Below are 11,668 nucleotides of genomic sequence, written 5' to 3'. Positions count from 1 at the left end.
GCAACCAGGTTCATGTTGGACAAGTCCCTAGGGATAATGCAGGTCCAAGGCCAGGCTGTGTTAACACCATGTGCATGTATTAACAACAGATACCCTCACATGCTGAATATGGACTTATTTATCCATAAATATTGTTCAAGCAATCTATTTGACCCTCTCCATGAAATTCCTAAAAGCGAATAGACAAGGATTCTCCTCTTTATCAGTATCAGCAATAACTGAGTCAATAATCATAGCTTATTTTTTCTCTTACATCAGGATAAATGAGAGGTGATCCCATTTTAATCAGGTCTTCTCTCCCTTTCTGTTTGGGAGAGGTAAGACACTGCTGACAGCAGGGTAGATGCTTCTCATGTGAATTAGTAACAATAAAGGTGGAATTTGACTTCTGCTTATATCAAAGAATTAGATGTTACCCAGGCTACATATCTTTTTCTCAACAGAAACATATTGGCATACCTTGGTTTTGTCAGCAATATCTTACAGAGTATGAATTTCCTACCGTGATAAACAAACCTGCCAGGCATAAATCATTGAGATAGTTCATATCAAGTTTCACTTGACCCCATCGCGGGAGGGCTCTTCTAGATCCTCCATCATCAAATCCTGCTGCTTATTTATCCTGTTTCCTTTCCTAATTGGATCCCTCTCCTCCTTAGCATTTTGACAAGCTGGATCTTGGGGTGTCTGGTAGTTAGCAGCTGGCAAAATCACATTGCTTTGGCCTCGTGGCGAGTTGGCCTCCTTGTGAATCACCTCTCTGCAACAGAGCTGAAGTTTAAAGGCTGCCTGGAAGCCGCGGCGAAAGTTTTCATTAAAGAAGCCGTAGATGATGGGGTTGACACTGCTGTTGAAAAAGGCCAGCCAGTGAGCAAAGGGGTAGATATAGATATTGATGATTTGCAGCTGGGTATCGGACAAGTTAGCATAGTCAGAGAGCATCATCAGAGTCCACAGAGGAAGCCAGGACAGGACGAAAAGCAAAGCCACAATGAGGAGCATCTTGATGACTTTCTGCTTCCTCTTGGACACCAGGTGCCGCTGCTCCCGGCTGCGTTTCCCCGCCGCAGGCACGGCGGTGTTGAAGAGCGCGATGCCGATCCTCGCATACATGATCACTATGAGCGACAGGGGAGCCAGGTAGATGTTGGCAAACAGCACCGTCGTGTAGATCTTCCTCATGCCGGGGTCAGGCCAGTCCTCCCGGCACCAGTACACGGGGCGGGTTTCGTTGCTGTAGCCGAGGATCACCCTGAAGTGCTTCTCTTCTTGCACCTGCAGCATGACCGCGGAGGGACACATGATGGCCACCGCCAGGATCCAGATGGCTGCTATGACGACAACCGCCGTCGACACCGTCAGCTTCTGCTTAAAAGGATAAACGATGCATCGGAACCTGCAGCAAAGACACGCAGGGACATACGTAGAAAAGCCTTTTAAGGAATATTTAATCAAACAGGCAAACATTTCTACACTTTACAAATTGGGCATTTTTAAAGAAATACAAAGGTAATCAGGCCCTCATCCTGCATAAGCAAATGGAGTTAGTTCTTCACTCCATTTAAGAGCTCCGTTAATAATAAAAAAAAGGCTCAAAAAAAGTCACATTTATTGTTAACTTTTCTTTATATAATGTTTCCTTACCAGCTTGCTACTACTACTTCAGTAACCAAAGTATTTACCTGTGCCTCATTAAGCTCAAAAGCTGAGGAACTAGCCAACATTAGGCATCCAAGTATACCCAACTGTACTATTTTTAAGACAGAAATAGTGGAGGAGCAAATCACAACTTCTGTTTTTTAGACATGGACACATTTTATTTCATTTGCTGGCTCTGGGAACAAAATACCTTTTATCTGTTGCAATATTTTGTGGATCAGTGAATCGGCCTCCACATGGTCAAGTCGCCTTAGGGTGATGAAGATGCTCTCCCACCTCTGCATCATCTTACCTGTCTACAGCAATTGCAACTAGCGTGAAGACAGAAGCTGAGACAGAGATTCCTTGGACCATGCCACTCATCTTGCAAACCATGCTCCCAAATGGCCATCCTGAAAGGAAATTGGACATGGAAGTTTCCTCTAATGCACACTGCAGTACTAAACTTCCTCTAAGGAAAATAGAAGAGGAATTTCCTGCACAAAACCAGCACATTTCCTTTGCTCTCTGAGGCTGTAGGCAGTCAGGGAAACGGAAGGTGAATTTAGGCAAATAACTGCTTTGCCAAATGCTTTGAATGCCTTTCTGATGTTCTGAAAAACAGCAGAGCAAGGATTTGTGATTACAGGTTGAAATGGGGCCTCCACACAGGAGAGGAAATCGAGCACTACAGTTAAAGATGCCTTGAACAGTTCCATTAAATCAGAGGACACGTAAGCTAACATTTGAAGTAAAAGCATCTCCTTCGGGTCCTTCAAAAACCAAATATAGTAACACTTCAGATCACCTTTGAATGAAGCTTCATGACATCCAGTGCCACTTGTCCTACTCTCAAAGCTATGCCACCTCCTACCAGCGTTTCTGCACTGGGTAAACAGGGCTACAAGGCATCTGATAGGGCCTGTGAACTTTTTAACCAGTGTAGAGGGCATATATGTGAAAGGGTTTGCCCCTTACACCAGAATGTAATACAAGGACTCCAAATTTGTCCCAGAGCTTATCAAAGGAGTTGGTTCTTTACACCAGGAACAGAACTAAGAGATTATTTGTAGAGGTTACTGTCACACGCAGCATACTGCTACAAAGGGAGGAGAGTCCCCTTAAGCTCTTAATACCACATGCAGCAACCCAAGCTACCTGCAATGATGTTGTCCAGCAGAGTGGTGGGCATGCAGAAGATGCCCACCAGGAGGTCACTGACCGCCAGGTTTAAGATAAAGAGGTTTGTGACTGTCCGCATGTGTTTGCTCTTCAGAATGATAAAGCAAACGACGCCATTGCCAACCATGCAGAGCAGGAAGATGAGGAGGTAAGAGATGATGAAGACAGCTGCCACTGAGGGCTGATGAAGGTAGAAGTCTACGTAGGAAACATTGCCTTCCAAGTACAGGTACTTGTATGTGCCATTAAAACTGAGCATAGGAGGCCAATCAGTTGAAGAATCTGAATCCATTTTCTTACTTACGTCGTACTGCACCTTAAAAAGAAAAGTTTTTTAAAAAGGTCATTATAGCAGGTTTGAAATTGGTTTTTAGAAATGGATTTTTGAACAATGTGTTCAAAATACATGAAAACCTATTATATGCACTCATTCCTTTAGGGATTACTCTGTCAATCCATGTTCTGAGCATTCCCAGGCAAGAAAAGCAAAAAAATACTTCAAGCATGATTTTACAACATGGTATATAAGAGTGACCATTAAGACTGCTAAGTCTTGAAGACCTACATCTGCAGGTTCCACAAACAAGTGCTTTCCCTCCCAAACCAAGGATGCAAACTGGCCTTTTGTGACACGTCAGGTGTAGAAAAATTAAACAGCTACTGTTAAGGGCACACACACAAAAAAAGGGGACCTTGAGGAATGTGCTTGGTCACCGCATCATCTGGCACTTAGCAGTAGTGTGGTTGCTGACATATTAAAAACAGGTATTAAGTTAAAGCTTTCTCAACTGCTACAAACTCTGTGCATCAACATATACCAATCCAGGCCCATTTCACTCTAAGGAAATGTCTTTTGCATGTAGTTAGACCACAGCTGACTTGAGTTCCCTGCTTAAACATTAAGCACTGTAGTAAAATACAAAACACCTGGATTCATCTTCTAGCTCTGCTACAAACTCATGTTTGTACACTGTTCTATTGAGGAATTCATCTGTTAGAAACTTCCCACTATAAACTCTAACCAATATCTCCTCCAAGTCTGCATATTCACAGCATAGAGTTTCCCAATTCAAATACTCTATTTTCACATTAGGCAAAAAAATGCTGCAGAGACTTTCAGATGTTTTACTTGATATACCATATCCGTTTTAACTTAGAAAGATCTATCGCTTCTGTTGCAATAGCAATGCTTTAACAAATCTGTTCATTTGAGCTAAAGGAAAACAAAGCTTTATTACACACTAAAAAGAAATGAAATAATCACTTTAAGGTAGGTAGATAATTCATATGCCCCAGCTTAATTAGTGTAGAATTTATTGTTTGAGCTCAGCTACAAAAGCTGTACTATCTTCTTGTGCTTCTGTGTTCCTATAGAAATACTACTAGTAGTACTTGGAATTTAACTCAAATACTAAGTTTTACTGAATTTTAACCTCTATTACACAGCACACAAACAGTATTAGCTTCCATGGCACACTGACAGTGAAATCTTGACATTATGATTGACACCAGATAACTTGGAAGTAGCATTCTATTTTTTTTTCCCCCCACATTCAATTTAACCAGCCAGATTTTATCTGCCAGTGTGAAACAGTGGTGAATAAAATGAGATGTCTGTCTGCTGATACCACCATCTTTTGGATGACAATTAAGATAGAACAAAAAAAACCTTCTTTCTTGAACAGGCAGGCTGTGCAGGTGCTTCTTCTGCTGAAGGAGAGCATGAGATCTCCTTGACATGACTCTACAGGATGAAGTCTAAATCTTGCCCAGGTATCTCAAACACCAACATAGAGTTTGTAGCTCTGATTTGCTTTTAACCCAGCTCTTTACTCTGTGATGTTAATTAAATCAAAAAACACAAGGGTGCTTAGATTCAGACTTTCTCTCAGCAGCTAGTGTTGACAGCAACCAGGAACTCAGCTTTAATGCAAAGAAAATAACACAAAATGGAGCAGATGCTTGTGGAAATCTGACTTTTGATACATCTTTCATGCAAGCCAGAGCAGTGGAGGAGCTCTGTTGGCTACTGACTGCATCTCAGCCTGCAAAAGCACCTCTAAGGAAACAGTGGTGAGTTTTGCTCTGTGCAATCAGCACAAAACTTAGGCTGCTGCTTTGTCTTACCTTCAGTTTTCCAAGATTTAACAAGTAGTAGTAAAACCACCCAATTCCAAGTGTTTAGAAAGCATCAGGCCACATGCACTTTCATATCCCCTGAAAAGGATGATTTTTGCAGGTCCTAAGTAGAAATTAATAGCGCAGTAAAGGCACTGATGCTAAGGTTAGCAGGACTAGTCTTACAAAGGCCACAGCTTACAGAAGTGGCCCTGTGTAAGCATCAAAGCCAAGGTGAAAGAGGTTTGCATGGAAGGAAAAACAAAGGGAATACTTTGTGTTTTGAAAAGATACTGACCAACTAAAATAGACAAGGATAAACAGAGGCATGGAAGACAAAAGCTAAGACATCCAAAAACAAGAAAAAATGTTGCATAAGATGGTGATAATAGAAGTAATTGGTTTTCACATGGTAATTTGCTAAGGACATGGTATTCCTACTTTGTCTGATGTCATGACAACAAATGAAGGCAATGAGCACAAATGTTTAGAAGTGTTCCAGAGGAACTGAGAAAGCAGGAGCCTCAACCAAACACTGCAGCTTCAGAGTCTAGGTTTTTAGAAATGCTAGCCTCAAACTGTCAATATTGCAGTAACAACACTACTACTTCATTATGGGTGGTAAATTGGACAGCACAAGCAGGATAATTCTGTGCCACTGGAAACTGAGACTTAATTTTGCATTTTGACAATAACAGTTCCAGGTAATTATGCAGTTTTATACTGGCCACAAAGAACAACTCTGGCAGCCACTAGATGGGCAGTGCAGCTGCCCTTTTTTTGCACAAGCCTGTTTTTATTGCTGTCTCAAGACCTGAGGCCTTAGAAGCCCAAAAAATGAAAGAACAAGGATGCTCCAGGAACATGAACAGAAGTAGGTAATGGAGGCAGAATGGGGTAAGTACCATGAAATTTATCTTGTCCTAAGCTCTGTACTTAATGGATCAAGTACACACATCTCTTAGAAACTGTGGCACATGATAGCATCCCTTCTGCTTAAAAGCTAGCAAAGCCACTCTGCAAAATGAGATGAGCTGCTGAGGGATGGCCAAAAAAAGCACCTCATTCTGCAGGTACATTAGGAGAGCAATGAAAGGACTGACCTGTGATTCAGTGGATCAGAGCAGCTGTTTAGAGAAAAGGCCAAAATGTTTTTCCCGCCCAAAAATATTCCCAACTCAAAGTACTATTAGTAACAATTTTTCAGAATTTAAGTAATAGAACAGAAAATGGTCACTTGTGATCTCTGCCTTTAAGGAATGTGCTAAAGGAAGGGGAAGGGACTAATAGGGAATAATAAAAGGCATAATCACAGAAGCACTTCTGCAGAGGCCAATCCCTCCAGAGGCCAGGCTGAACAGAAGAATGCTGTTCAACAGGGACAGAGCACTTGGCAGGTCACTCTGGGGAATAAGCATCAACACAGCAGTCATATCCACAGGGATCCACGGGTTATACCAAGTCTTCAAGTGAAGGCAGCATAGGATGGCACAACATGCCAGTGGCAAAGGCCCTGTTAGAGTATAAGCACAGTCAGCTTGCACAACACAATCCTTTCATATTTGGGGCTTCTTAACTACTGTTGTTTTGTTTGGAACTCAACACAGATGGGCACCAAGTAAAGAAGCCCAGGAGAAAGTAGCAGGAAAGATCAGCAGACTAAATCATGGCTAAGAAAGGGATGGAGCCATTTTCACTTAGGACATGATTTACAAAGATATTGCAGTATATTCTCTGCTTTCACGATGCATCTTCTAAGTTTCCTATCCTAGGATCACTCATGCAGGCCCCTTGCAAAGGACATGTCTGCAGTTCACTCTAAGCAGACCTCTTGCTGTCTCTTCCAGAGTTGAATCATCAAGAGCCAGAGAGACAGTACCAGGCCAAGCAGTGTACACAGCACATTGTAGAACAGTTTTCTGTTCTCAGCAAAACCAAGCAGCTGCTTGCTTTATTTGAAGTGCAACAGGCAGAACTGCCTCTTTGGTGAGTAAAGAATCTTACAGATTTAGGTTTATTAACCTTTTTTCAAGTTGAGCTGTAACTGTTTTGCAGTTAATACAGACTCCAGGAAAGGCAGAAAGCTCCCCTACATAAGCAAAAGACTTTATTGCCAAGCACAGTCTGAGGATATTTAACATGCTTAAGACATCCTTTAGAAATTAGTTCTATTTACCTGTTCATATGTAAATTGTGGAGATTTTGCATCAACTTTCTGCAAATCAGGTCTTACCTTAAGATACCTTAAGGACATGCACAGTCATTAAGCTTCCAGCTAAAAAAGGTGGAGTCAAAGCCTTACCAAAAATAATGTAAAATAAAACATTCCCTTTGACATCTACTTCAAGCTGTAAGTAAAGCTCAAAATCTTGATTCTTAAAGCAATGCAACAAAGCAAAGCACCCATCTTAAAACTGCATGCAGAACTCTTCTAGTGGACTTAAGTGAGGTTTAGGGGGAGGCAAACAACCTATCTGGGCAGTTTGAGCTGGGACCCAAGAAAATATTCTGTCTGAGTCTATTAAAAGACAAAACCTTTACTTTTTCCTGCCTTAATGGTGAAGGGTAATGTTCTGTCAGATTGCTGACAGAGACAAAACAAGTCTTCATTCCTATGATATCTGCTATTCATACACCTGAGCCAGGAATATGAAGTCTCTTGTCAAAGCCATATCTAGTGAAATAGAATTCAGAATATACTAGAATAGATAGGAAAAGGAATTTGCTGCTGTAAATGCCCTGTATAGCATTGCTGCTATACAGGGCTTCCTTTATGAAATTCAAGTAGAATTATAGACATTATGCAACAAATATGGTCTTGATCAAAACCACATTGAGGCTGATTATGAAGATTTAGAATAAAATCTTGCTATATTTAAACATTTTTGACCTTCACTAGCAGAGAAGTTAAGATACAGTGTAATTTAATCCCCCTTGTGTCAAGCACATGCACATTTGTTGTTTCTATTCACTTCCTCATAAAGAAAATCCAAATCCTAAATTCCCTATTTAAGCAAAGCTTAAATGAGCTAGAAGCTTGTCAGTTTTTTGTAATTCTCAATGTACAGGACAGATTGTGCTGGGAAGAAAAAAACTGATTGTTTCTGAATATTAGCTAAGGAGTGGTTCTTGGTTACAAAGAAAAAAGCATGTTAGCAAAGCTAAACAGATGCTCTGAGCAAATACATTGCTGCATGTGTTATTTTAAGATAACCATGAAACTAATTCTTGAAGAGTGTACCTCAGCTATAAGATTTTTCTTGCTTCTTATTATAATCCTACTTGCTTGCTAAATGCTTGGCCAGCCTTCACATTTTCAAGTTAGGTTTTTTGCAAGTGTTTTACATTTTAAGTCTTAACCAACTATTTCCTGGAATAAGATAAAGCACAGGCACACTTAGCCAGCCTACAGCCACTTTAAGCTAGAAACCCACCAAATCTATTACTACCCCTCACATGTGCAACTGGTTTTCACCACCTTTTCCAAAAGCTCCCTTGAGATTCCTCACAGGGCAGCTGGAGTTTCTGGAAAACCTCTTCATACTTCTCCACTCCTCTGCCTTCAGCAGCAGGATGGCAAACAGGGATGATACTGCCCCTCATCTCAGAGGAGGTAAATCCATCAGGGAAGCACTCAGCTAAGCAGGGTATAAGATGTATAATATGTTAGTACAAGGGCTGGATGGCTCAGGTTAATTAACATATGCTGAAACTTCAGATTATTACCTACCTCTCTCCTGAGCAGCTGTCTAGCTTGTTGATCACAGATGTTGGCTTCTATAAAAATGTACACCATCTAATCCAATACCATCATGGTGCTTGTGAAGGCAAGGTAAGCTATCACCATGCTTCCTGTGTGCAGCTAGGCCCCTGCTGATACTCAGTTCATCTAAATGCAGTGCCACGCATACTAAACCAGGACTCAAAAGCAGAGGTTTGAGCTTGCACAGCAAGTTGGCTTTGTGTTTAGTACCTTGTCAAATACATGAAGTCTGAAGGATGCCCCTTCAGAGCATTTCTGTAGTGTTGTGTAGCACTCTGTTCAGTGTCAGTCGTTCCAGCTCCAGGATGTGAGGGCCTTAACAGGTATGACTGCAGAAAACAGAGGTACAGTTTGACAAGCACAGTGAGCCTTTTAGACACATGCATGCAGCAGAGAAGTGACAAGAATCTGGGTGAATTTAATGGGTCTTGAGTGCTCAGCAGCTAACCTTTGCAACAGTACTGGAGAACAAGGCTACTGCAGCAAGAACAATATTTAGACACACATAGCCAAGTGCAGCAACATTAATGGTGTCTGCAAAGTGGTCTAGCAAATCCTTTTTATATATAATCTATATTTATCAGCTATCCTTAGCTAAGGAGAACAGAGACAACAAGCCCTTTGCTCCCATGAGACAGGTACAGAGCTGCCCTTCACTACTCTTGGTCCCCTGCTTAGAATGCTTTTCAGCTTCAGTACTGATGAGTTTGTCTATCATTTCTTATCAAGTCATTGCTTGGCAATTCTGGAAGAGGGAAAGTCCTTTTCAACTGCAATAGTCAAGAGGCATCAACCAAAATTAAACAATTTCAATTAAGAACTCCAGAGATCAAATCTAAGTAGCAGCTTCTCATCGCTCATAGGAAATTGAGCAAGAACTCCAGTAACTAGCCTAGCCTGGTTGAGATTTTCTCCTTCATTAGAGAGGCACTCCAGTGAGCACTTAGCGGTAAGTGCTTTGGGTTAAGGTAGGGGAACAGCTAAGTGTTTGCCTCTGGGCTTTCAGCAGCACAGAGCTCCCACTGATGGGACATGAGACTCCCCATTAGCAGCCTTCTGGCATGGTAGCTGATTTGCCATCCACAGTCCTTAAAGACTGGCTGGAGGGCAAGCCACAAGGCTTAGTCATCCCACCTGATGTGCAGGTCCACACTGCACTTCCATGGCCCCTGCAGACACCTGCATCATTTGGTGTATTCAAAGGGAGCACACTAATTGGGCAAGCAAGTAGAAGAGGAAGCATAATCCCAGCAGAGGTAGGAAATCAAAGGCTGTAACCAAAGGCCATTCCTTACCCTTGTTACCAAGCTGGTCCCCTTCCCTGCTAAATTGATTTTACTGACCCACTCCAGACTAAGACAAGAGGCAAGAGATCTGATCTGTTATTACCAAGTTCCTTTCACTATGGCATACTGGGCAAAACAAAGCATTTTGTCAAAAATAGCTTTCCTTCTACAAGGATAAAGTTTGATGAAGGAGAATGAAGCTTGCAAATAGTGCTTCTAACACCTCTTTTGGAACTGCTGGAATACTTAAAGTAAATGAAAATACTAACCTTAAAAGCCAGCAAGGGTAGTGCATCATAAGCATGAGTGATAACATTTGGTTACATTTCCCATTACCTCCTATGTGCTTTTAAATAACTGCAAAGTTTCCTATCTGCCCAGAAAGATATTTTTATCTAGAGTTACTAAACCTAATCAAAGTGTTAGTTCACCTTTCCCAGCCTCCTTTTCCCCTACCTAAAACATTTTGACTTGCTAGCCAAAAGTCTGTACGGGGATAATACCAACACATAAAAACAGTTCTTTCCCATGATTGCATCTACAATCATTTTTTTCAAAATGAGAAGACCCATATAATGATTCCATTCCTTTCTACTCTAGCATAGAAACACCCTTTTTAATCTAGAAAGGCATAGAGGCACATAGAGCCCAGTATCTGGAATATATGCATTTCTCTAAAGTATTAAAGTCCTTGAGGCTAGTAAGCCTCAAAGTTTGGCCATCAATTAGAGCAACAAGATGGTAATTATGGAGACAGACACCCTTCCTCCAGGTATCTACTTGAACTCCTAAAGAGCACAGGTCATGAAAATCCTTTGGATGATGTATCTGTACCCCATCCTCCAGAGAGGACCTGTTTCAAGCTGTAGGGAGGGTTAGAACAACAGTTACCAGCCTGGCTTGCCCCCAGCTGGAGGTTATGCTTTTGGGGAGACTTACCATCACATGCCATTTGTGTTGAACCCTTAATATCTGGCCACAGCCAGAGGTGATATTTGTCCAAAGACAACGTAAGTGACAATACATACAAGGTGAGACTGGCCATTTAAGGTTAGAGCAAAGACTTCCCTGCACATCATGTCCAGAGCAGCCAGCAGCATGAGGAAGAACAGAAGAGCAGACAAGCAGCAAGTTCTTCATACACCTCCCTAGGCTCCAATAGCTGGCCTTAGGCACTTAGAAAGCAGAGGCTACATCTGAATAGTTGCCTGAACTATCCACTAATTCATTACGAGAATTCATTTAATCATTAAAACCCATTTAATATTGCTCTACAATATAGTGCCCCAGTGACTTCAGTTGTTAGGCCCCTACTGTGATTTACTTGAAAAATGCAAAAACAGGTCCCAGAAGATCCTTAATTCATCTTGTACTGCACAGAGGTACAACTCATTTAACTTGAACTCCTCACATGGAGTTAAATCCTTTCCACCCTTCAAGATCTTTGCTTCAAGAGAAACAATTATACCAATTGTTCCTTGTTGCAGTTGTTTATGCATTTGTAGCAGGTCATTCTAAATGAGCTATTACATTTTATTGGATATTAAACTGTTTTTGAACATATACCATAACATAAATCAGTTGTATCATAATATTGCTACTAGGAAGTTGCTATAGCAACCTCGGTTTTAACAACAAGGCATGAACAAAATAAGAGCCTTCCTATTGACTAGGGTCACCT

The 11,668-nt window shown here is 41.3% G+C and overlaps 1 protein-coding gene across 1 annotated transcript; it reads right to left on the bottom strand.

The window, feature by feature from the left end:
- Window positions 1-401: 401 nt before the first annotated feature.
- Window positions 402-3,124, bottom strand: NPFFR2 (neuropeptide FF receptor 2). Its single transcript, XM_088531558.1, has 3 exons — window positions 2,797-3,124; window positions 1,952-2,051; window positions 402-1,396 (listed from the first exon to the last, which is right to left on the bottom strand). Exons 1-3 carry the CDS (start codon window positions 3,110-3,112, stop codon window positions 556-558), a joined length of 1,257 nt encoding a protein of 418 aa, XP_088387684.1. The 5' UTR covers window positions 3,113-3,124; the 3' UTR covers window positions 402-555.
- Between the last annotated feature and the right edge of the window lie 8,544 nt (window positions 3,125-11,668).

This window comes from Tinamus guttatus, unplaced genomic scaffold (assembly GCF_059628265.1).
Source record: "Tinamus guttatus ecotype Peru unplaced genomic scaffold, ASM5962826v1 Tinamus_guttatus_pri_ptg000423l, whole genome shotgun sequence".
In the NCBI taxonomy this organism is placed as follows: Eukaryota; Metazoa; Chordata; class Aves; order Tinamiformes; family Tinamidae; genus Tinamus; species Tinamus guttatus.
Note: the sequence above shows the minus strand (reverse complement) of the source record. Positions and strands in the feature narration are given on the sequence as shown.